Consider the following 22,610-nt stretch of genomic DNA (forward strand, 5'->3'; position numbering starts at 1 on the left):
GCCCCCACATTTACTTTTTAATTAGTCCATTTACTCTGCAGAATCTTTACCATTCAAAGTTAGAATCGTCACATCTTTGTAACATGTTTCAGTTGCTTGAACAAGTAAATGGTGTGGATTTTCAGGTTGTTACTTTTTTGTTTTGTTTTGTTTTTGATTTTTCGAGACAGGGTTTCTTGTGTAGCCCTGGCTGCCCTGGAACTCACTCTGTAGACCAGGCTGGCCTCGAACTCAGAAATCCGCCTGCCTCTGCCTCCCAAGTACTGGAATTAAAGGTGTGTGTCACCACCACCTGGCAGGGTGTCACTTTTGAAGTAGTCTACAATGTTGATGGCATCTGTCACTTACCACTGATGACATTTCAGATCCGCCGGGTCGCCTGCGATCAGCTCTACACTCTTAGTCAAACAGACACTTCGGCCCATCCAGAAGTGCAGAAGCCAAATCAGTTCCTCCTAGGAGTCATTCTCACGGCCCAGCTGCCTCTCTGGTCCCCGACCAGTATCATGAGAGGAGTCAATCAGAGGTATGGATAAAGACAGAGTGGGGCAGTGGTTGTTTGTTCTCTGTGCTCCTCCTGTGAAGTCCACACGGATTCTTGAGACAAGAGAGCTTCTCTGCCTCGCCTCACATGCAAGTTCTGCATGTTTTTCCTGATGCAGGATGAAAGTTAAACCCCACCAGGCTGTCACTCCCCACCAGTCACTCCTCACTCCTCACTACTCTTCCTATTTGGCGACATCCTGAAGTTATTTGAGTCCCGTGGTCCATATCACTTCTGTCCTTTTGCACATCACTCTGTCAGCTCAGATATTTTATGGAGTCTGTAGGTGACTCTGCTAGTTTGGGTATCTTAAAACTTTGTTTTCTAATCCATAAGCACAAGGTGTCTCGTTATGTTTAATTTCTCCCAGCACTGTACACTGCTGTACTGTATAAGACGTACCTCCTTGATTAAGGCAAATCTCAAGTATTCTATTATTCTTGATGCTATTGAAATAGAATTGTTTTCTTAATTCGCTTTTCAGATTGTGCACTGTTGGTGGGAAAAATACAACTTTTTGTTTGTTGACTTTTATATTCTGTAACTTTGCTAAATTAGCAGGCATTAACAGGCTTGGGTGAAATCTTTAGTGTTCTCCATATATTAATATGCTTGTCAGAGTAGTGAAGAGGTGAGTCCATTTCACTGCTCCAGTCTGGATGCCTTCTTTCTTGCCTAGTTGCTCTGATGAGACGTTCCAGTGTTCTACTGAGCAGAGCTATGGTAGCAGTGGTGGTGCTGCCCTTAGGGAGGAGCTTTCGATCTTAGACTATGGAATGCAAGATTCATGCGGAGTTTTCCTGTGTGGCCTTTATTATGTTGAGTTAGACCCCTTCCGTTCCTACTTCAGTCAGTGTTTTGATCACAGGGCAGCATTAAACTTGGCTGGCTCCTTTTTCGTTAAATTTATTTAGTTGTATTTAATGTGTATGGACATTTTGCCTGTATATGTGTGTGCCTAGTACCTGTAGAGACCAGAAGAAGGTGTTGGGTCATCTGTGAGCCCAGGTCCTGTACAAGAGCAGCAAGTGCTCTTAACCACTGAGCCATCTCTTTAGCCTCCGTGTTGAACACTTTTGTCCTTATCACTGGAGCTGATTTGTGTGGGCTCCTTCACTCCCTCTCTGGTAATGCATTTCATGTCTGACTAGCATTGCATTCCAAGAAACCAGCCTGTTCATGTTCTAGAATTTTTTTAAGTGTACTGGTTTGCTAATATTGGGGAATTTTGCTTTAGCATTTATGAAGGTCATTGGGTTGTAGTTTTCTCCTGGGATCTTTGTCTAGCTTTGGTGTTAGGACACTGCTGTCCTAAGAATTGGGAAGTGTTGCCTTCCCTCCGGGGTCATAGAGTTGGAGGACTACGGTTAGTGTGTTAAATGTTTAGTAGAATTTACCAATAAGGATTCCTAGCCTACTTCTTCTCTTAGTTGGGAGTTTAAAATTCTACCTTGCTAATATTTGAGTTCTAGAATTTTTATTTCATACAGAATATTAATTTTATGGACAGTTGCTGATGGTATATTCATAACCCTTTTTTTCTTATAAAAATCAATGGCAGCATTCTTACGTTGATTTCTAAGTTTAATACTTGAGTTTTTTGGAGTTTTTGTTCGTTTTGTTAATCTAAGCAAAGTTATCAAGATATTTCTTTTCTTTTGTAGTTTTTTATCCAGCCTGGGATTTTAATGTGCATGTATTTTCTAGATGAGGCATATGACACAAGATATCTTTCATTTTTTTAATCTGTTGTTTATAAGTCTTCCTTACGGGAGTGTGTGTGTGTGTGTGTGTGTGTGTGTGTGAATGCTTGTACTCTGTACAGTTTCTAATGCGTGAAAATTCATGGTCCACATATTTAATTATCAACATGTTACCATAAAGCATTTGACTTTTAAGTTTTAAAATCCTGATGTATAAATAAGAAGTCAGTATTTTTGGTTTGAAAATAGATCATTATGGGTGAAATTTTCAACCCAAAATTATATTTGCAACTTACCATCAGGATTTAACCTGAAGTAGATGTTAGTTGTATATTTTTAGTAATGAAAAATAATTCTTTAATAATTTAAAACTAAATATTTTAGGAAATATTTTTACCTGTAAGGACCTGACTACTTCCCCTTGACTCCTTGTTACTTCAGGGTTGGGATCTTCCCAGGTGAGGTTTTTCTAAATATAAGCATCTGTGTGAAGGACAGTCTGTCTAGTGGAAGCCTTCCGTGCTTTCAGAACTTGAAGCTGTTGGGCTTGTCCTCGCTGTGCTAGTTACTTAATTCCTTCACAATTAAAGGAAACAAACAAACTGGAGAGGGCTGCAGCAGTGGCTCAGCAGCTGAGCGTACTCAGGGCTTGGCCAGAGGACCTGGGGGCAGGTAGCTCCCAGCAGCCATATGATAGTATCAGTAACCCTGTGGGCACCAACACACACACACACACACGGCACACACACACACAGCACACACACACATGCAGACAAACATTCACAGTAAAATAAAAGGAGTAAATTTTAAGACAAAACATGAGATGAGATTTTTTTTTAACAAAAGAACCTTTTGACGAGATGATGACTTATAAAGCTGTTTAATTTTGCACACAGTTGGATGTTACACTTTTCATACATTTGAAACTTGTACTTCACAACATTTTTAAAAATGTCTTAGTTTGGTATATAATTAGCAATTACCATAGCTAATTGTGCTGCAGTTTACCAAGGTGTGTGTGTGTGTGTTGCCCTCAGAAAGGTCTGAGTGTGGATGTTTTATTATCTGTAGTTTTAAATAATCTCAAAATCTTAGTTCATTACACCCACTTGATCCATTCTATAATAAGACTATACTAAGCATTTAGAAATTACAAGACTGAGAAAAATGAGGTGTCCATGGACACCAGCTCTAAGTAGTAGTAGTAGCCAAGATTAAAGCCAATCTGATCCTTCCACCTGTGCTCCTGCCCACCTTAACAGTCCAGCAACTCCATGCACTTGACAGCTAATTGGTAGATACTGGTTCACATTTGAGTGAGCAAATGCAGTCAGTGTTTATGTTAGTTTACAATACGATGCACCTATAAGTTTACTTCTCTCTACACCATTGTTCCTAGACTACAGTTTATTAAAATTATTAATTTCCATCATGTTTCAATTGGTATTTAATGTAAGTATTGTATGCTTAGGAAAATTACCTTGCTCAGCTGCTTTGTAAGCTTATTTTTTAAAAGAAAATGCTTTATCTTTTAAAATCAGGCCTTTTTTAATAACTGAGAAATCTATCTGGTTTTCAGACTACTGTCTCAATGTATGGAGTATTTTGATTTGCGGTGCCAGTTATTAGATGATCTGACAAGTAAGTAAAGCCTCACTTTGATTTGGGTGGGGGAGTGAAAATGGCAGACCATGTCTGATGTACCTGTCAGAAAGTTGGGTTTTTTTTTTTTTTTGGTTTTTCGAGACAGGGTTTCTCTGTATAGCCCTGGCTGTCCTGGAACTCACTCTGTATTCCAAACTGGCCTCCAACTCAGAAATCCGCCTGCCTCTGCCTCCTGAGTGCTGGGATTAAAGACGTGCGCCACCATGCCCAGCTGAGTACGGTCACTTTTGACGTTGAGTTTTGTTTTCTTGAAATGGCATATAAATCCATGTGCCATTAAGCCTGTTGGGTCTGTTCCATACCCAGCCAGCTACAAGGAAGGCTTGTTAACTCTAGAATTCGCAGTCTCATTAGTAATTGGACTAAGAAAGAATTAACATGAAGGATCTGATTCTCTAGCATAATTTATTCTACCACATTTTATTTTATTTTATTTATTTATTTTGGTTTTTCGAGACAGGGTTTCTCTGTATATCCTTGGCTGTCCTGGAACTCACTTTGTAGACCAGGCTGGCCTCGAACTCAGAAATCCCCCTGCCTCTGCCTCCCGAGGGCTGGGATTAAAGGCGTGCCCCACCACACCCGGTGCCACATTTTATTTTTTTAAGGTTTATTTTTACTGTACTTATGTGAATGTGTATGCTCTGTATGAATGTATGCACGTGTGCCTGGATGCCTACAGAGGCCAAAAGAAGGTGTTAGATACCCTCAAAATGGAGTTACTGCCTGTTAAGCCCCCTGACGTGAGCACAAGGAACTGAACTCAGGTTCTCTGGAAGAGCAGCCAGTGGGTGTCGCTGAGCACCTCTCCAGCCCCTGTTCTGACATGTGGGGTTATTTAATGGCAGCTGGAATCTGTTGGGACATATTGATAGTGACAGAGGTCAGTCAGTGAGTGAAATAACCGTGATAGAAGTTGCCTTTTAGAATGTGGAGATTTTACTCATCTGTACTTTCAAATAGTGCAAATATATTATAAATAATACAAATTTCCCATGTAAATTTTAGTTGTTCAGGCCAAGTTCCCTACTCTTTACCCTCAAATTCACTTCAGATTACAGGAAATAAAATTCAGAATCAACAGAAATATTAATTGAAGTAGAACATCAAAGCCAGGTGCAAATATGCATCCACTGTGAATGTGCGAGTTGGATAGCCCCGTGGGGGATTCATAGAGACGGTGCCTGGAGGCTGGAGGTCTAAAGGGACAGCATGTGGCTGGTCTCTGTGCTCTAGAGCAGCGACAGAGCAGCTTTTTAAAAGAAGCAGCCTTTTCCCAGCACCTCGTTCTAGAAGCACTTCCGTCATGCCGACACCTGCTGCCTGATAGACCTAAGCAGCAGCAGCTCTGCAGGCAGGTCCTTCCTGGCTTTCAGATCAGGACTCCGCCTCTAAGCAATGCAGTGAGTTGCTTGGAGATTGGAGTAAATAACAGACTATATGTCTTGACTCAAGTATAAGGTAGAAAGAATGGGACCATGGCAATCTAACTGCCTAGGCTAACAGATACTTGGAGCCATGCTTCCAGTGTAGAATTTGACTGTCAGTCCTTGTTGGGTAGGGTAAGAGAAATTATTCTCTGGTGTTTGGAGACGGGAGCTTATGATGTCTGATCGCTCTCTTTATAGATCTGCCGCTTTGGTTTACGAAGCACTGTGGAGAGCCTCAGTTCTTCTCATTACTCTCCATCCCTCCCTTCCCCTGGGAAGTTTTGAACACCAAACCAGATGCTTTTTAGAGCAATGATCATCATCTTCATTAGTGTGGTGGCCCCCACAGAGGAGGCAGTCAGGTGTTTAGTTGATGCAGGAGATGGCCTTAACTGAATCTGCAGCCAGAAGGTTACTAATGACAAGTTTGGTGAGATCTGTGAAGTGAAAGATTAGGACTTTAGACTGATATCTTTAGTCCAGGCTTTGACTCCATGAACAGAAATCTTCCTTTGTAATAGATTTCTACCTCCTCACCTTAACCCCCTCCCTTCTCAGCTTCCGAAATGGACCAGTTAAGAATCAGCCCCGCTACCATGCTTGAAGATGAGATTACATGGCTGGATAACTTTGAACCTAATCGAACAGCAGACTGTGAGACCAGTGAAGCCGACAACATCCTATTGGCAGGACATTTGCGGCTCATTAAGACCCTGCTGTCACTCTGTGGGGCAGAAAAGGAAATGCTTGGTAATTATTGCTTCATTTTATTGTATAAGAAAGACTACCTCAGTTCTTAGTTACTACCAGAGCATTGCATATCATTGTGACAATATGATAATTGCTAAATGTTCCATGAAAATTTGACCTTTTAGGAGTAGAAGATTGTCTGCAATTTTAATGATTAGTAAAACACAGGGGCTCTTTTACCTGTGCCCTTAAATCTCATGGAGACTTTTATATTGTTGACATAGTTAGCACATAGTTTACTATCTTTGTTTGTCTCTTTTGCTGTTTGTTATATTTTATAAAACCTCTTCCTCTTAAGAACGCTCTCATCCGGGAAGTAGTTCCCAGCCATTACCTCCTCATCCGGGAAGTAGTCTCCCAGCCATTACCTCCTCATCCGGGAAGTAGTTCCCCAGCCATTACCTCCTCATCCGGGAAGTAGTCCCCCAGCCATTACCTCCTCATCCGGGAANCCCCAGCCATTACCTCCTCATCCGGGAAGTAGTTCCCCAGCCATTACCTCCTCATCCGGGAAGTAGTCCCCCAGCCATTACCTCCTCGGCACTGGGGAAATGTGAGACCCCCTTAGAGTACACTTACAACTTGTATATACATAGCCACATGCTAGAAATCATATTTAGAAAATAAACCAAAATGTAACTGTCACAGTTGTAGTATCAACTATACCAACACTGTAGAATTTTCATGGCTGTGAGGATGCTTAGAAAGAGTGATTCTTAACCAGGAAGGAAGGAGTACCATTTTACCTGACAAAGATAGGTTTAAAAGCTTCTTTAGCCCTTGTGGAGGACTTGCTGATGCAAGGGCTTCCGAGGTGAAAGCTTGACTCCTTTCACTGTCACAGACTCCAAGAGAAGGCACTCCTTACCTTACTATTCCTGACCTTGTTTCCTGATCTCAGCATGCCACAGATCTGTGCAGCATACTGAGCTCTCAGAAAGTACACTTTAAGTTAAACCAGACACATTGCAGTTGGGTAGCCCAGGTGCCTGTGCTGCTCTGACAGGAAAGTGCAGTAGAACCTTCCAATTAAAATCTGTGTTCCTCTTCACCGTGATCTTCTGCTCTGTTCCAGGTTCATCACTGATTAAGCCATTGTTAGATGACTTCCTTTTCCGAGCTTCTAGAATTATTCTAAATAGTCATTCTCCAGCCAGCAGTGCCGCCATCAGTCAGCAGGACTTTCATCCAAAGTATGGAAAACGCACGTTGTGTTCAGTTTTGGTAAAATCTCTTAATTCACAACTGTAGTCCAAAAAGATTTTCTTAACTTGGAATTTGTCTTCCGTCCTGTGAGTTTGTCCTGTTTCCTGCCACTTAAACCAGTGCATGCAAATGAGCTCTGTTTACAGTGTGCCTGGCACACAGTGAACAGAGAAAGTGCCGAGGTACGGTTCTCATCATTAAGCTGGGGAAGGAAGTCATTGTGCCGATCTGGTCAGTAACAAGTTCCAAGGGAAACAAAGGTGGTACCTGATTCCGTGTAGGGATTGGTACTTTAGCTTGGTGATAAGGCATCGTTTAGCCATGTGGGATGTGAGTCCAATCCCCAGCACCGAAGGGGAAATAATGGATTACCTCCAATGTAAACAGACTCCAAGCATAGGCTTTAGGGTCTTTTAGGAGAACCGTCTAGAACTTGGTCATTCGCTGGGTCATACATACCATGTTCTCCTGTCTTCAGCTGCTAGTAGTTCATTAAAGTTACAATTTGGAAGCAAGGTTTTATATTAGTCTTCGGAGATATGTGAAGTGTCTACAAGTCAAGTGATGTTGAGACTGTTGTCCCTAGAAAAGGCAGCAGTGAGCTGCCATTTACCCTGCTTGGAATTGAACTTTATTGTCTAAAGAACAGCGTTACAATTTCAGAGATGACTGATAGAGGCAAGGCATAGTAAAAAGGACTGCACGGAGTCCTGTAAGGCGGCATGTGTAAATACTTTTCGAGTTAGAGAAGTCCCTTACTAGCAGAATGTAGTGGAAGGCAGGGAGGAGACATTTTTAGAGCTCTTGATCTGTCCCTAGGGCTGTGGCTTTCATCTCATTTCTGTCTGGTCTTGTCTTGAAGCACTAGGTCTCTGGGATTCTAATTAAAGCACCAGAAATACATTAGTATTTTTGACTTTTCAGTAAATATAAAACAATATATCTCTAGCAGTTTTAATGAAAAAAAATTCATTGGTGACTCCTCCCCCTGATTTTTATTTTAATAATAAACTCGTGTATACACCCTGGATGGAAAAGCAGGCATGTTTCATCCTCCCCTGTGTGCCAACCGCTCATCCATCAGTGACCTTTTCCAACAAAACCGTGAGGCACAAGAGATTTAAATTACATGACATCTTTCTGAAAGAAAATATATTCTTTGTCACAATAACAGAAGAACTGCTTTCGCTTCTGTGTATAGTGCCTCCCTGTTCATTTCTTGTCCAGCCTGTTCAATTCATACATCTAGACAAGAATTAAAGGACAGTGCCACCTCTGTGGCACTTGTCCTCGGTGGCGGCAGGTGCAGTGCTAACCCAAGAGCTACCCACCCCCTGCACTTTTACACCTGTTCACGCAGAGGTTGGAGAGGTTGGATGTCCTCCTCTGTGTGTATCCATTCCATCTGTGAGCACTTTGGTAGTGCCAGGTTAGTCAGAGTTCAGAATTGCTGCCTGGATTGAAAGGCAGGCAGTAAAGGCAGTCTGCTTCCCCCTGTGTCCGTTTCATAAACTGATTTGACAGGCTATCTGTTTCTGTTTCCATTTTCTGTAATACAATAGAAAGCTAGTAGTGTCATTGGAGGATTATTGACCATCGGCATATTTGAGATGTTTGTAGGAGTCTACCTTTATTTTCACAGCTTCCTTTTTCTGATTTGAAAGGATTTTACTGATTATTATCAGGCTAAGATAATAGTTCTGAAACCTCTTCCTGCCCCCTGTATATATAGGTTTCTGGCATAGGCCTATGTTTAAGAGATTGTAGTGTTTATATTTTGTTTTCTATTGTTGATTTTTGAAGATGTCTTGTGCTGTTGTTCTTAGGTGTAGTACAGTAAATAGCCGGTTGGCAGCCTATGAAGTTCTTGTGATGTTAGCTGACAGCTCACCTTCAAATCTTCAGATTATTACAAAAGAACTACTTTCAATGCATCATCAGCCTGACCCTGCTCTCACCAAGGAGTTTGATGTAAGTTTTTAGACCTACTAATATTCTTTCTTGGGTGTGGTTATGTATGTGGGTCTAGAGGCTGGAGATCCTGGTGTCCTCCTCTGTCACGCCCCACTTTGTTTTGCTGATGCAAAGCATCACTTGACCCTAGAGCTTATTAGACTAGGTAGCCAGCTTGCTCTAGGGACCTGAACTGCAGACTTCACAGTTGCCTAGAAGACACTTTACCCTAAGTCATCACCCCAGCCCTCGTGTACCTGTTTTAGAATGGTCTCCTAAATATATAACTTATATAACCTTTTGTGGGTATGTCCATGACGAGGAGCAGGATGGAGGCCAGGAGGAATTGCAGGAGTGAGGTCCTCTCACCTTCCACCACCATGTGGAACCTGGGGATTAGAGTCAGGCGCTCCGCTTCACAGTGCCTTTGCCTGCAGTGGAGTTTCTCTAGCCCCACAGTACATGAGTTTGAGATTCAAGTTGCATTGTCCTAACCATAACCAAGTCAATATTTTTTGGTATGGCATGTTTACATATTGCAATCAACTAAATGTTTTATTATACTTAACCACTGTATTATTACAAAATATCCTTTCAGTTAGAAATGAGCCATTTTCAAACTGACTAATAGTTACTCTCAATAAAAAGTGACATTCCAACCATTTTTGTTATTAGCTTTTTTTTATATTCTTGTTTTTGCTTTTGGAGTAAGTTTATGCTGGCAGAATGCTAGGCACTGAGTTACAAGACCAGATAAATTCAGTGAGATTCATAGAGTTTATCATATATTAAGAAAAATTCTACATGTGTGAAGTTGAGATGTGAATGTGCTGCCCCTGGGGGCTCAGTGGTCAAGACCTCTTCCAAAGGTCCTGAGTTCAATTCCCAGCAACTACATGGTGCCTCACAACCATCTGTAATGAGATCTGACACCCTCTTCTGGTGTGTCTGAAGTCAGCTACAGTGTACTTATGTATAATAATAAATAAATCTTTGGGCCAGAGCAAGCAGGGACTTGCTCCAGGGAGTGGGATTGACCAGAGCAAGCAGAGGTCCTAAAAATTCAATTCCCAACAACCACATGAAGGCTCACACCATCTGTACATCTACAGTGTACTCACATGCATAAAATAAAAAATAAATCTTTAAAAAAAAAAAAGTATCTCCCCAAGTGTCGGGCAGGCCAGAGCGCGGCCAGTGGGAGAGAGCTGCAGCGTTGTCTCAGCACTGTGAGATGCGGTGTAAGCTAGAGGTGTGTGCTAAGTGCTGTACTTTAGCATTTAAAAACTACTTAGTTGAAGGCCAGCCTGGTCTAAAGGGTGATTACCAGGACAGCCAGGGATACAGAGAAAGAACCCCTGCCTCAAAAAATCAAATGAAAAAAAAATTTCATAACCTAAAAAAAATCTGTGCTTTTTACTACAAATAAATGTCAGTACTTGTTAACTCCTAGAAAACAGTCTGTGTCAGTTACCACTGATGTTAATGAAAAACATGGAAGATGCATCCTGCATGTTTTTGTCAGCTGTTTGTTTATTACATGGATGCACACATGTAACATGTGTGGTTACAGTAAGAGAGCCAAGCCAGTCACATTTCCACATAGAAGTATACTGCCCTTCTACCTACAGAGGTGTGTGTTGAACATTAACCAAGATGTCTTATCTAGATTAGTCCTACACAGACAGAAAAGCAATATGTTAGGCTCTGCGTCATTTGATAGCATTTGTAAATAAAACAATGGGGTATTTTCTTGTCATTTTTAAAGGAAAAGTTTAATAGAATATTACCTTGTATTAAAAAGAATAATGTATAAAAACATTGTTTTTTTAAAGGTACTGTATAAAAACATTACCTTGCTTGAATGGTTGCACTACAGAATTCCTCAGGATAGATTTCAGAATATTCAGACAATTACATCGCTGTGTAGTAGGCATCTAGTGTATCTGCTAATGCTATAAAGCCTACACAACCACATTGTAAACTCTTAGGAGATGAAGGACCACGGACATTTTTGTTCTCTCTTAATCCCTGGCACAGTGCCTGGCACATGATAGGTCATTAATAAACACTTGTTGAATGATAAGTGAATGACTGCAGGTTGATCTTGATTGAACTAATACCTGCTTTGTGTGACATATTTTATGAACAGACAGGAGACATTAAGATAATTGCATTTCATCATCGTACCAGCTCCTAACACAGGTACTTGAAGAACATAGATTCTGTTGGTGTTCAAACCAAGCTGGATGCATAAATCTGAGTCCACTGCTTTTTCTTCTGAGTCATCTCAAATGGCTGTTGTGGAAGTGTGCTATGGTAGAATACTCATTGTCCTCCCCACTGTTTCTGTTCCTTTTTTCCCAGTACCTGCCCCCAGTGGATAGCAGATCCAGCTCAGGGTTTGTGGGGCTGAGGAACGGTGGCGCTACTTGTTACATGAATGCGGTCTTCCAGCAGCTGTATATGCAGCCCGGGCTTCCGGAGGTGAGCTCTTCCTCCCCTCCTGTTTGGCATGCTTAATTATTATTGCCTCTGCTTGTAGCTATAGTTAAAAATTCTTTATTAGCTTCTGAAATCTGCAAAGATGTTATAGTCACACATGTCTGTAAGTCTATTCTTTTAATCAGTAATTTGACCAAATGTAATTTTTATACATACAAAATTAATTCTCAAGCTATTTTATGAAGTTGTACTTAATATTTTAGGCTATCTGGCTCTATTTTCAGCACATCTTATTAACACAGTCACAACTTGTGGAGTAGCAGGCAATATTTTGAGACTATTCCATAAGTATTATGTCATGTGTCTAGAGATCTTCATCTTATCAGCTTCATACTTTATCCTTAACCAGACCCCCTAGGAGATGACAAACCTGGATATTGTTACGTGAATCAGACACTCCTTAGCATAACAGCAGAGTGGGCATGCGTGTTTGCGGTTAATGTGAAACAGTTCCACGTTTCTCCTTTTCTTCGTAGTCACTGCTTTCAGTGGACGATGATACAGACAATCCAGACGACAGTGTGTTTTACCAAGTGCAGTCTCTCTTTGGGCATTTGATGGAAAGCAAGCTGCAGTATTATGTGCCTGAGAATTTCTGGAAGGTATTTACAGTAACTATAGTTTATGTTAGATAATATTTAAGAGGTTGGCTCCACTTTGGTTTTCTCTCATCACTAACAACTTGTCAGAGATTTGAATGTTCAACAAATTGGTTCTTTTGAAAGGGCTAGAATGTCAAGAATGTCATTTGTAATTCCTGGGGATCCGCTGATCTGTTTTGACTGTTTCTTATGATTCTTATTTTAGCTCTTTAAAATATTCTTTAAAGGAACGAAAGAGGTAGCTCAGCACTTGTATTGCTTTTGCAGAAGCACAGGTTTGGTTCCCAGCACCCACACCAGACAGTTCACAACCCCCTGCATCTCCAGCTCCAGGAGGGTCTGACACCTCTGACTCTGCATTACGTGCACACACCTGCACAGAGACAGTGACAGAGACACATAAGTTAAAATAGTAGTTGAAATGAATCTTAAAGCAGTGATTCCAATAATCTCTCTGAACCTGTGCCAGTATCATTAGTGCCTCCAAAGAAAGGGTATTGCTGCATTTTGTCACAGAGCAGAGGTCGTTTTTGAGAGATACTGTTGTGTAGTCTGAGGACTTACCCCGAACCCACGTTTGATTTCAAGGTTTGATTTCAGACTTGCTATGTTAGGAAGGACCAAGAAAATGCATAGATGGCTGAGTACAAACCTGTCTCACTCCAATAGAAACATCCAGACCCTAAAAGTGTGCTTGTTGTTCAGAAACACTGTGTGGTCCATGTGTTGTTCAGAGCATGCTGCTTTCTTTCCTTTTAAACACCTGTTGAATTGAATTCTTGCTATGTAGATCTTCAAGATGTGGAACAAGGAACTCTATGTGAGGGAGCAGCAGGATGCATATGAGTTCTTCACTAGCCTCATTGATCAGATGGATGAGTATCTCAAGGTAATGAAGGTCTCCGTTGCCCTCTGGCTCCTGCAGCTATGAGAACAGTGTAGGTTCACAGTGACTGAGACTCACAAGTTCATTCTTTCAGCATTTAAAATGAATATCTACACATTATTGCAGTTAATATTTCTTATTCACCTATGCTGAGAAGATAATATAGTTCCTAATCTGTATTTCATAATAAATGGCAATTTGTGCATGAGGTTTTGTTTGTTTGTTTTGCGCTATCCCTAGAGGTAGTCTGGTTGCAGAGTGCTTAGTGAACTGATGGCCCTGGAGGCAGTCTGGGAACGGGGAGACTCTCTGGCAAAGGGCCAAAAGGACTAGACTACTATTTGTTTTGATGCTTAGACTCTAAGATTTCTGCCTTTCTCAGTCTGTTTTAACAGCAACTTGCCCAGAGTTGCCACTATCCATCATATCAATAAGCACAATCGTTAGGCTTCATCTGTTCAGAATAACTTGCAGACCTATAGTACCTGCCTTTGAACAAAGCTTCTACCTTGCAACTTGTAGTCCAGAAAGAAGATCCAGAATCCTAGTGCATGACTCAGAGTGATCAGCTCTCGTGGCCTGCGCTGTCCTTTCTCTTCTGACTGTCTGCATTGCAGATACTGGGCCAAGGACTGGTTACTACCTTCCATCTGGCCGAAACTACTAATATCACCCTTTAGAGTTTGGTGACTAAATGGAAAGTTTTTAATAAGATTTTACGTGAACCAGCTAGTACATTTTAGGGCTTTTGGTTAAAACCTTAATTTTTATTCCAACAGAAAATGGGACGAGAACAAATTTTTAAGAATACTTTCCAAGGCATCTATTCTGATCAGAAGATTTGCAAAGATTGTCCTCACAGGTTAGTGAACATGTCACCACTGCATTAAACAGTGACTATTAGGGATAGGGGTGTAGTTCAGTGGAACAGCATGTCTCGTATGTACAAGACCCTGGTTTTGATACCAGCACCTGGGGGGGGGGGCGGGGGGGGAGGGCAGAAATAAAAAGTTATTATGTTAGTTTGTTGACTGACTTGTAGATTTATTTCTTAGTGGATCTATAAATGTTCAGTGAATTTTATTTCTTCAGTTTCTATAATTACTTTGTAGACTTAAAGTACTTGTTGAAATTGATGGTTTTGTCAGTGTGCTCTTCTGCTGAGGTTTGTCTACTTCTGGCTGTTGGAGAGTGTGTTGAAGTTCAGGTCTCATGACAGTTGAATTGGTTCTCCATTCATGGTTTTCTGTCTTTCCCAATCAGATATGAGCGTGAGGAAGCTTTCATGGCTCTCAATCTAGGAGTTACGTCTTGCCAAAGCTTGGAAATTTCTTTGGACCAGTTTGTTAGAGGTGAAGTTCTAGAAGGAAGTAATGCATACTACTGTGAAAAGTGTAAAGAGAAGGTATCGCACTCGCCCTTTCCAAGAAACAGTGTTAGTGTGTTGTGTGCGCCGTAGGAGGCCACTGCCGACCTGCTCGCTGCTCCCAGTGCATTGTGCTGCACCTTGTTTTACATGGGCACCACAAGCTTTTACATCATTATTTCAATTTCCTCGGGGGAGTTACTTTGGCTTTTGCTTTTCCTTAGAGAATAACAGTGAAGAGAACGTGCATTAAGTCTTTACCTAGTGTGTTGGTAATCCACTTGATGAGATTCGGCTTTGACTGGGAGAGCGGACGTTCCATTAAATACGATGAGCAAATACGGGTAACTTCTTCCCTTCCTGAACTGTCTTTCAACAGTGACGCTCCCATCTTTCTTGCTTCTGTTTCTACACCCTCTGTCCTCTTGAGACCAGCATGAGGGGTGTGCAGCCCTCGTTTGAGAAGCTGCTGCTAGTACGACAGGGGGACCTACAAATGTTCCCTTTATTTCTGGAAGGCACCCTAGCCATGGTTATGAAATGCAGTGCCTTCTCTGTGACACAGACAGACAGACAGACAGACAGACAGACAGACAGACAGACAGAGATGCTGGGTATAGATGGGAGTGGGAGTCAGCCCTTCTCTGGGGAAGCATGACTCACTGGGTCTGACTTTATAAGGTTCTACCCAGTACATTCCCATTTAACATTGGTGTGCTTTTTACTTTTACATAGTTTCCTTGGATGCTAAATATGGAGCCTTACACAGTTGCAGGAATGGCTCGCCAGGATTCATCTTCTGAAGTTGGTGAAAATGGGAGGATTATGGATCAAGGAGGTGGAGGATCCCCACGGAAAAAAGTTGCCCTCACAGAAAACTATGAGCTTGTTGGTGTCATTGTGCACAGTGGGCAGGCCCATGCTGGCCATTACTATTCCTTCATTAAGGACAGGCGGTAAGGGTTACCTATAGAAGCCCTCATGTGCTCTCTGCCTTCCCTGTGAAGTCTACCATCCATGCTCACCACTGGAGAAATTTCGGTGGTGGGGGGACGGGGTAGTGGATAAGACAAGATTTTATAGCTTACATTGGCCTCAGATTCTCAGTACTTCTGCTTCTGCCTCTCTAGTGCTGGGATTATAGGCATGCATCATAATGCCTAGCTATAAAGAAATCCAGATTATACTTTGTTCTGCATCTTGAGTTGATAATTTTTTCACTACACCTCTATTTTCTTGGATGCTCTTGATTAACCTGCTTTATCTGTGCATAATCTATAGAGACAAATGCAAGAGGTGAACATAATTGTTTTTGAATCTTTAACTGTTTGTCTGATCTCTGGGTCCTAGGGGGTGCGGAAAAGGAAAGTGGTATAAATTTAATGACACTGTTATTGAAGAATTTGACCTAAATGATGAGACCCTGGAGTATGAATGCTTTGGAGGAGAATATAGACCAAAAGTTTATGATCAAAGTAAGTATTTATAAGTAGATATATTCTATTCATTTTATTTTTTATTATTTAGGGTTTTTTCAGATTAGAAGCTATAATTCTTTATATAAAAATACAATAGATTTTGTTCTTTTCTTATTTTTCTAATGCGAGATATGATTACTTACAGAAGACAGTTCTAGCAGCTGTGCTTTCAAAACTTCATTGTGTAGTGTGATAGAGAAGTCTTCCCTCCATCCTCCCACCCCAAGGGGATGCACCTTAACTTGTATCTCAGCAGCACTAAAAAGACCTCACACTTCTTACGCTTTGCACTTTGCAAATTTAGTAAATAAATTGTTGAGTCTGGAGGCCCTTTATTATAGATAATCACTCTGAAAAACATCTTATTTACCAAACCTTCTCTCTTAACGTCTTATAAAATAGCAAACCCATACACTGACGTCCGTCGAAGATACTGGAATGCCTACATGCTCTTCTATCAAAGGGTGTCCGATCAGAACTCACCCGTGCTGCCAAAGAAAAGCCGCGTGAGCGTCGTAAGGCAAGAGGCTGAGGATCTCTCTCTGTAAGTTGCTCTGCCGTGTGATTCAGTGGGTGATGGGATCTTCAGGATACAATGCCTTTTTTTTTTTTAAGGTTTACTTTTTTATTTTATGTATATGAGCACACTTTCAATGTCTTCAGACACACCAGAAGAGGGCATCAGATCCTATTACAGATGGTTGCGAGCTACCATGTAGTTGCTGAAAATTGAACTCAGGACCTCTGGAAGAGCAGTCAGTGCTCTTAACTGCTGAGCCATTTCTCCAGCCCCATAATATAATGCTTAATGTTTAAAAATAATTAAGCATACAAGAAATCCTAAAATGAAAATAAGTTGTTTGTTTATTGCTCCCCAGACTTTATTGCCCTGGCAAGAAATTACTTTGTATTTAGAAGCATGTATATAAATTATTCATGGCAGAGGCAGAATTGAGATTTTAAATTTCAATCCAAATTGAGGTGTGTGTATATATACATATATTGAATGTACTTTTTGTCCAAAGCATAATGCTATAACCAGAAAGTTTTTTTTATGGTTTTATTCTCAATGAATTTGCCTTTACTCTATTGAATCAGAAAAGTATGCAGTTTCTGTTTACGGCCCTAGTATATAAATCTAACAAAAACCCTTTACGCTTAACAGTTCTTTGACTTTTGTCTCTCAGGTCAGCTCCATCTTCACCTGAGATTTCACCTCAGTCCTCTCCTCGGCCCCACAGGCCTAATAATGACAGGCTGTCTATTCTAACCAAGCTGGTTAAAAAAGGTGAGAAGAAAGGACTGTTTGTGGAGAAAATGCCTGCTCGGATATACCAGGTAAGAAAGAGGTACATGAACAGAGAGGGCTCGCTGCTCTTGCAGATGACCTGGGTTCAGTTCCCAGCACCCACATGGAGGCTCAACCTTTACCTATAACTTCAGTTCCAGGGATTCAATACCCTCTTCTGACCTCCCAGAACAGGCACACACATGGTGCATATGTATAAATGGAACCAAAATACTGATGCACAAAATGAAAAATAAGTAAATATTTGAAAGGGACAGGGAGCAGATAAATTATTCTCTAAGGGAGAAAATCAAGATGAATGTCAGAATCCATGTTTTAAGTTCAGAGCACTCCTGGGGGCTGCCTTCTGTGTTTACTGCTGTCATGGGACACTTGACCACCCTCACTGTCCTATATCCTCTATCAGATACAGAGGCCATAACCATAGTGCCACAAAGATGAGCCAAGATAGCCAGCACCATCCCTGAGCAGACAGACATGTTGTTGAAATTATTTTATATGAGAAAACAAATCAAGACTTAGAACCTTGTAGCTACAACTACACCAGCAATGATGGCCAGTGATTAAATACCTGCTCTGTGCTACAGACGATAAACAAGTTGTAGTGGAGTTTTTGTTGTTGTTTTGGTTTTTGTTTTTTTTTTTTTTTTTTCAGACAGGTTCTCAACTACCTGGCTGCCCTGGAACTCACTGTGTAGATTAGGCTGGCCTCAAACTCACAAAGATCCTCCAACTTCTGCCTCCCAAGTGCTGAGATTAAAAGCATGCACCACCACACCTGACTAAAGAGGTTTCTATGAACTGATTAAGCTTTCTAAATCCATTGTAGAATAGGAGATACTACTCCTATGTTTCAGATGGAACTAAACAAAGGTTATTAAAACAGAAATGGCCCACCATCTCACAAGGCAAGGGTTTGAATTCAAGACTGTTCACTTGCCCAGTCCAGACCTAACAGCCCAAAGCTAAATAGGCAGAAGCAGAGACTCTAAAGAAAATGTGGAGCCTTCAAAAGAAACAGAACTGAGCTGTCTGAGCCAGGAAGGAGTGGGATCGCTGTTTGTAAACAAACAAACAAACAAAAACCGAAAACAAACATACCAAAACAAAATTAATCTCTGTTTGTTGAATCCCCAAAAGAGATTAGAGATGGCTTACCTTTCTACAGTGCCTTAGATTTAAAGGAAAGATTTTTCTCCCACATTGTTACAAAACTCAAAGTTTGAAAAAGGTAATTATAAAGTATAATTTGTTATTTACAAACCTTTATTACCTAAACATTTTGCTAGAAAATAATCTTGTACATATTATTCTGCCTGTTTGTTAAAAATAACCACTGACTTTGTTGTGTAGATGGTGCGCGATGAAAACCTCAAGTTCATGAAGAACAGAGATGTGTACAGCAGTGACTACTTCAGTTTTGTTTTGTCCTTGGCTTCACTGAATGCTGTAAGTAGCCAGTTGTACCTAAAAAACTAAAAAAGCAATGACCTCATCTCAGGTGTTAGCATTCAGGCTTCCTGTAAATGTATTACCTGCTGGATGACACTATCATGCAGGCAGCGCTGGGCTGTACACTCTGAATGAGTGGCAGAGGTTTGCACATACAGAATTTTTAGATTTTGTGGCAAATTTGAGGGCTATGGGATGATTGAGGGCTATGGAATTAGTGGCTATGGAGTTGGGGGCTCTGGGGCTGAAGGCTACGGGCTTAGGGACTATCAGCCTGAGGGCTGTGCGGTTGGTTTTTATCAGTTGCTTCTGTTCTCTATTAGCTAACTGTAATCATATACTGTCAGACTCAAAATTTCTAGTGCTTCCTTGTCTACAGTCCCATTGTTAATAATGCCAAGAGGGTCAAAGACTCGTTTCTAAAAAGATTTCATTTAAAAATGAAAAGCTATCTTAACTTTAACAATGTAAATGAGTGTTGTGTATTATTAACTGGGTAGGCATTTCTTTTTCCTTCGTGTTGTATGTAACCCAGGACATCTCCAAGTGATGGAGGATGGCTCTGAACTACTTACCTTTCTGCCTTCACTTTCTAAGTGCTAAGATTAGGGTTTTTCCTACTAACTTTATCATTTGTCATTATTACATTCCGTAGAATATATAATTGTCTGTAAGGTGTTTATGAAAAATATCCTCTTCCCTCTCACAGACTAAATTAAAGCACCCATATTATCCTTGCATGGCAAAAGTGAGCTTGCAGCTTGCCATTCAGTTCCTTTTCCAAACTTACCTACGGACAAAGAAAAAACTCAGGTAAGGGCGGTATGTTTAAGTACTCTGCTATTACACAAGACACTGGCTAATTCAATGAGAAAATACATTTATACATGCTGCTTTTCAAAATATCACAGTACTACCTAATATAATCAGCTTACTGAAACATACCCTCAGTCTTTAAGAAAGGTTTAGTGAGAATTGATTTGGGGGGGGGGCGGTGGGGGGGGGACAGGGTTTCTCTGTATAGCCCTGGCTGTCCTGGAACTCACTTTGTAGACCAGGCTGGCCTCGAANTATAGCCCTGGCTGTCCTGGAACTCACTTTGTAGACCAGGCTGGCCTCGAACTCAGAAATCCGCCTGCCTCTGCCTCCTGAGTGCTGGGATTAAAGTAGTGTGCCACCACTCCTGGCCCCGAGAATTGATTTTTAAAGAAGAAATTAGTGTGCTATAAGATTAAATTTCATGTCTTTGAGAATTGGGTAAATCAGAGGATTTTAAAAAGAAGAAAGAGAAGGCAGCATTCTAGGCAGAAAGAAAGACTCTAGAATAGCAAGCAGGACTTGCTTAAGGCCACCCATGAGTGACTGGTTAGTTGTATTTTTCTAGTACTTGTAAGGGACTTATTAAGACTTATCACTAGGTGCCAGATCAGAAAGTCTGGGCTGTGTTCGGTGGCAGTTCATGTAGGAGTTTGATCCAGTATGTTCAGAGTGATGTTAAGAGTTCCAGACATGATGATCTGTATCTTATTCATCGCTGGCTTTTATCTCCAGCACCTGACAAGGTGTCTGGATCATAAAGGTTCTGGGTTAGTAATAGTTGGTCCATGAATATGACTGAAGGTGAGAGAGAGTTGAAGGGTCTTGTAAAAAAAATACCTAAGGGAAAAAGGAAACTGGCTAGCAAAGTGAATAAGCTTTTCATGTCTGAGTTTGGGGAAAGATTTTTCAGCCAGACTCATGAAGAAAAATAATTAGTAATGGCAGTCTCGCTTTATGTGTAGTAACCAGAAGTGACATGATTTTAAAAAGAGCACATTTCTGTCTTTTAGTTCAGTTGGTACTTTGACTTGTGAAATTCACTCATATCTGCATGTTATACTGTCACCATTTTGTCTGTTCTCACTGTTGTCGTTGGTGAGGCTGGGGTCTCAGGAGTGGTGTGAGATGATGGGTAGTATAGTCAGGTCATTTTTTTCTCTGTCCAAATGTTGAACAAGATATTAATGATTTTAGCAGTATGATATAAAACAGGCTGTTCTGTAGGTGACACATGCTTAGTTGTGCCAGACAAAAAGTGATACATCTGGTCTTCATCAGTTGAAGTTGATGAGGAAGATGTAAAAGATGAAAATGAGTTAAAGGTGAAGGCTCTGCACATGCGTCCTGTGTATGTGGGTGAGGGTCACATCATAGATAACCCAAGCGTGGAAACTGTCATATGCGTGGGTAGCCAGTGACTAGTTGATCTGCCCTTTGCTGATCCTGGCCACTGGGATAGCTAGGTAGACAGGTGTGGTGCTGTGAGATGCACTCTGCAGTTACGTGCTGGAGCCTGACATTGCACTCTGCTCTGTTAAAGGGCTGACACTGAAGAATGGATCGCTACTATTGAAGCATTACTTTCAAAAAGTTTGGATGCTTGTCAGTGGCTTGTTGAATATTTTATTAGCTCTGAAGGACGAGAATTGGTAAAGTAAGTATCAAGATCTTTGAATTAAAAGAGCCTTTTATCTTTTCCTGCCATTTAGAAGTAAAGCTTCTGTTTACATTTCAACTTGAAATCATTTGTCAGATTAGAGTCCACTTTAATCTTTCCACTGACGCAGTAAGGAAATTAGGCCACTCCAAAATCATCTGCTGAACTAGACTCTGGCAAGGGCGGCTGCAGAGAGTGTAAGGTGAGAGCCACGAGGTGCTGTTTAAAATCTAAGAAAAATAAGTTTTTATCTAGTTCTTTCTCTAGAACCTTCAGATGCGCTCTCTCTCTCTCTCACTCTCTCACTTTATTTGCATATGTGGCATGTGTGTATGCTTATATATGTATGCGTAGCCGGATGCCCTTGCGTATGGAGGTCAGAGAACATGTTCAGGAGTGGAACCACTCACCTTTTTTAAAGACAGGGTCTCGTTGGTGTGCAGGTTCGTCTTTCTTCACCTTGCATTCCTAGCACTGTGCATTACTGTGCCTTTTTGAAAACAACCATGGCTTCTGGGGATTGAACTTCTTTGTAGGGCAGGCACTTAACCGAGCTGTGTCTCCAGCCATAGAGCCTTAAAGATAGTGTATCATTGCTCTAGTTAAAGTGTGTCTTCACTAGCACACATCACACACACAAAGTCAGAGAGAGCATAGGCAAATAGACCTTCTCTCCAATGCTTGGGACCAGACTATTTTAGAAATTCATTGAATTGAGGGATATTTGCATTTTTAGAGATGTGTCTCAGGGTGGAACACAAATGCAAACATTTAGTCACTTTTGTTTTATTATCTATGCATATACATAATCTGGAGATAATTCTATACAATATTGTTCATCTTTTTGTATGCTAAACAGTCTCATGGCATAGAATTTTCCAAGAGTGACATCATATTGTCGTCATCCAAAGATTTTACTGCATTTTGGAGTGAGGGTAGGTTGTCAGCCTGTACAGATATTTCTCTTAACTAAAACATGAGGATTACAATGGCTTCTTTCATAGCAACACCCCATACTGCTTCTTTCTTTATACAGGTTTTTAATGTAGGATTTCTGGGGTTTGTAATAGTGAATGTTCTCAACTTGACTTAAAGCTAAACCACTAAGACAAAGATTTCTACATCCTTTAGGAACTTCTTAAGACACTTAGAGACAGAGTAGAGCTGGGCAGAAGGGTCCTGCACAGCCCTCGCTCACTGTCCTAGTTCTCCCCAGGAATGGAGTTGGCTTTTCCTTCTGACTCAAGCCGGTTGGGACACAGAATTCACTAGCATTTTCAGCAGA

General features: G+C 41.0%; 1 protein-coding gene across 1 annotated transcript in view; it reads left to right on the top strand.

The window, feature by feature from the left end:
• Window positions 1-22,610, top strand: part of Usp24 (ubiquitin specific peptidase 24) — a 126,111-nt gene that overhangs the window by 80,973 nt on the left and 22,528 nt on the right. The window contains exons 38-55 of the mRNA XM_021159480.2: window positions 366-526; window positions 3,827-3,888; window positions 5,901-6,092; window positions 7,168-7,285; window positions 9,125-9,269; window positions 11,619-11,738; window positions 12,233-12,358; window positions 13,149-13,247; window positions 14,024-14,106; window positions 14,508-14,649; window positions 14,835-14,954; window positions 15,346-15,566; window positions 15,961-16,085; window positions 16,491-16,632; window positions 17,276-17,426; window positions 18,751-18,846; window positions 19,559-19,662; window positions 21,209-21,322. Of these exons, the coding sequence (XP_021015139.1) occupies window positions 366-526; window positions 3,827-3,888; window positions 5,901-6,092; window positions 7,168-7,285; window positions 9,125-9,269; window positions 11,619-11,738; window positions 12,233-12,358; window positions 13,149-13,247; window positions 14,024-14,106; window positions 14,508-14,649; window positions 14,835-14,954; window positions 15,346-15,566; window positions 15,961-16,085; window positions 16,491-16,632; window positions 17,276-17,426; window positions 18,751-18,846; window positions 19,559-19,662; window positions 21,209-21,322 (2,321 nt within the window). The remainder of the gene's footprint in view (window positions 1-365; window positions 527-3,826; window positions 3,889-5,900; window positions 6,093-7,167; window positions 7,286-9,124; window positions 9,270-11,618; window positions 11,739-12,232; window positions 12,359-13,148; window positions 13,248-14,023; window positions 14,107-14,507; window positions 14,650-14,834; window positions 14,955-15,345; window positions 15,567-15,960; window positions 16,086-16,490; window positions 16,633-17,275; window positions 17,427-18,750; window positions 18,847-19,558; window positions 19,663-21,208; window positions 21,323-22,610) is intronic.

Source organism: Mus caroli, chromosome 4, assembly GCF_900094665.2.
Source record: "Mus caroli chromosome 4, CAROLI_EIJ_v1.1, whole genome shotgun sequence".
Classification (NCBI taxonomy): Eukaryota; Metazoa; Chordata; class Mammalia; order Rodentia; family Muridae; genus Mus; species Mus caroli.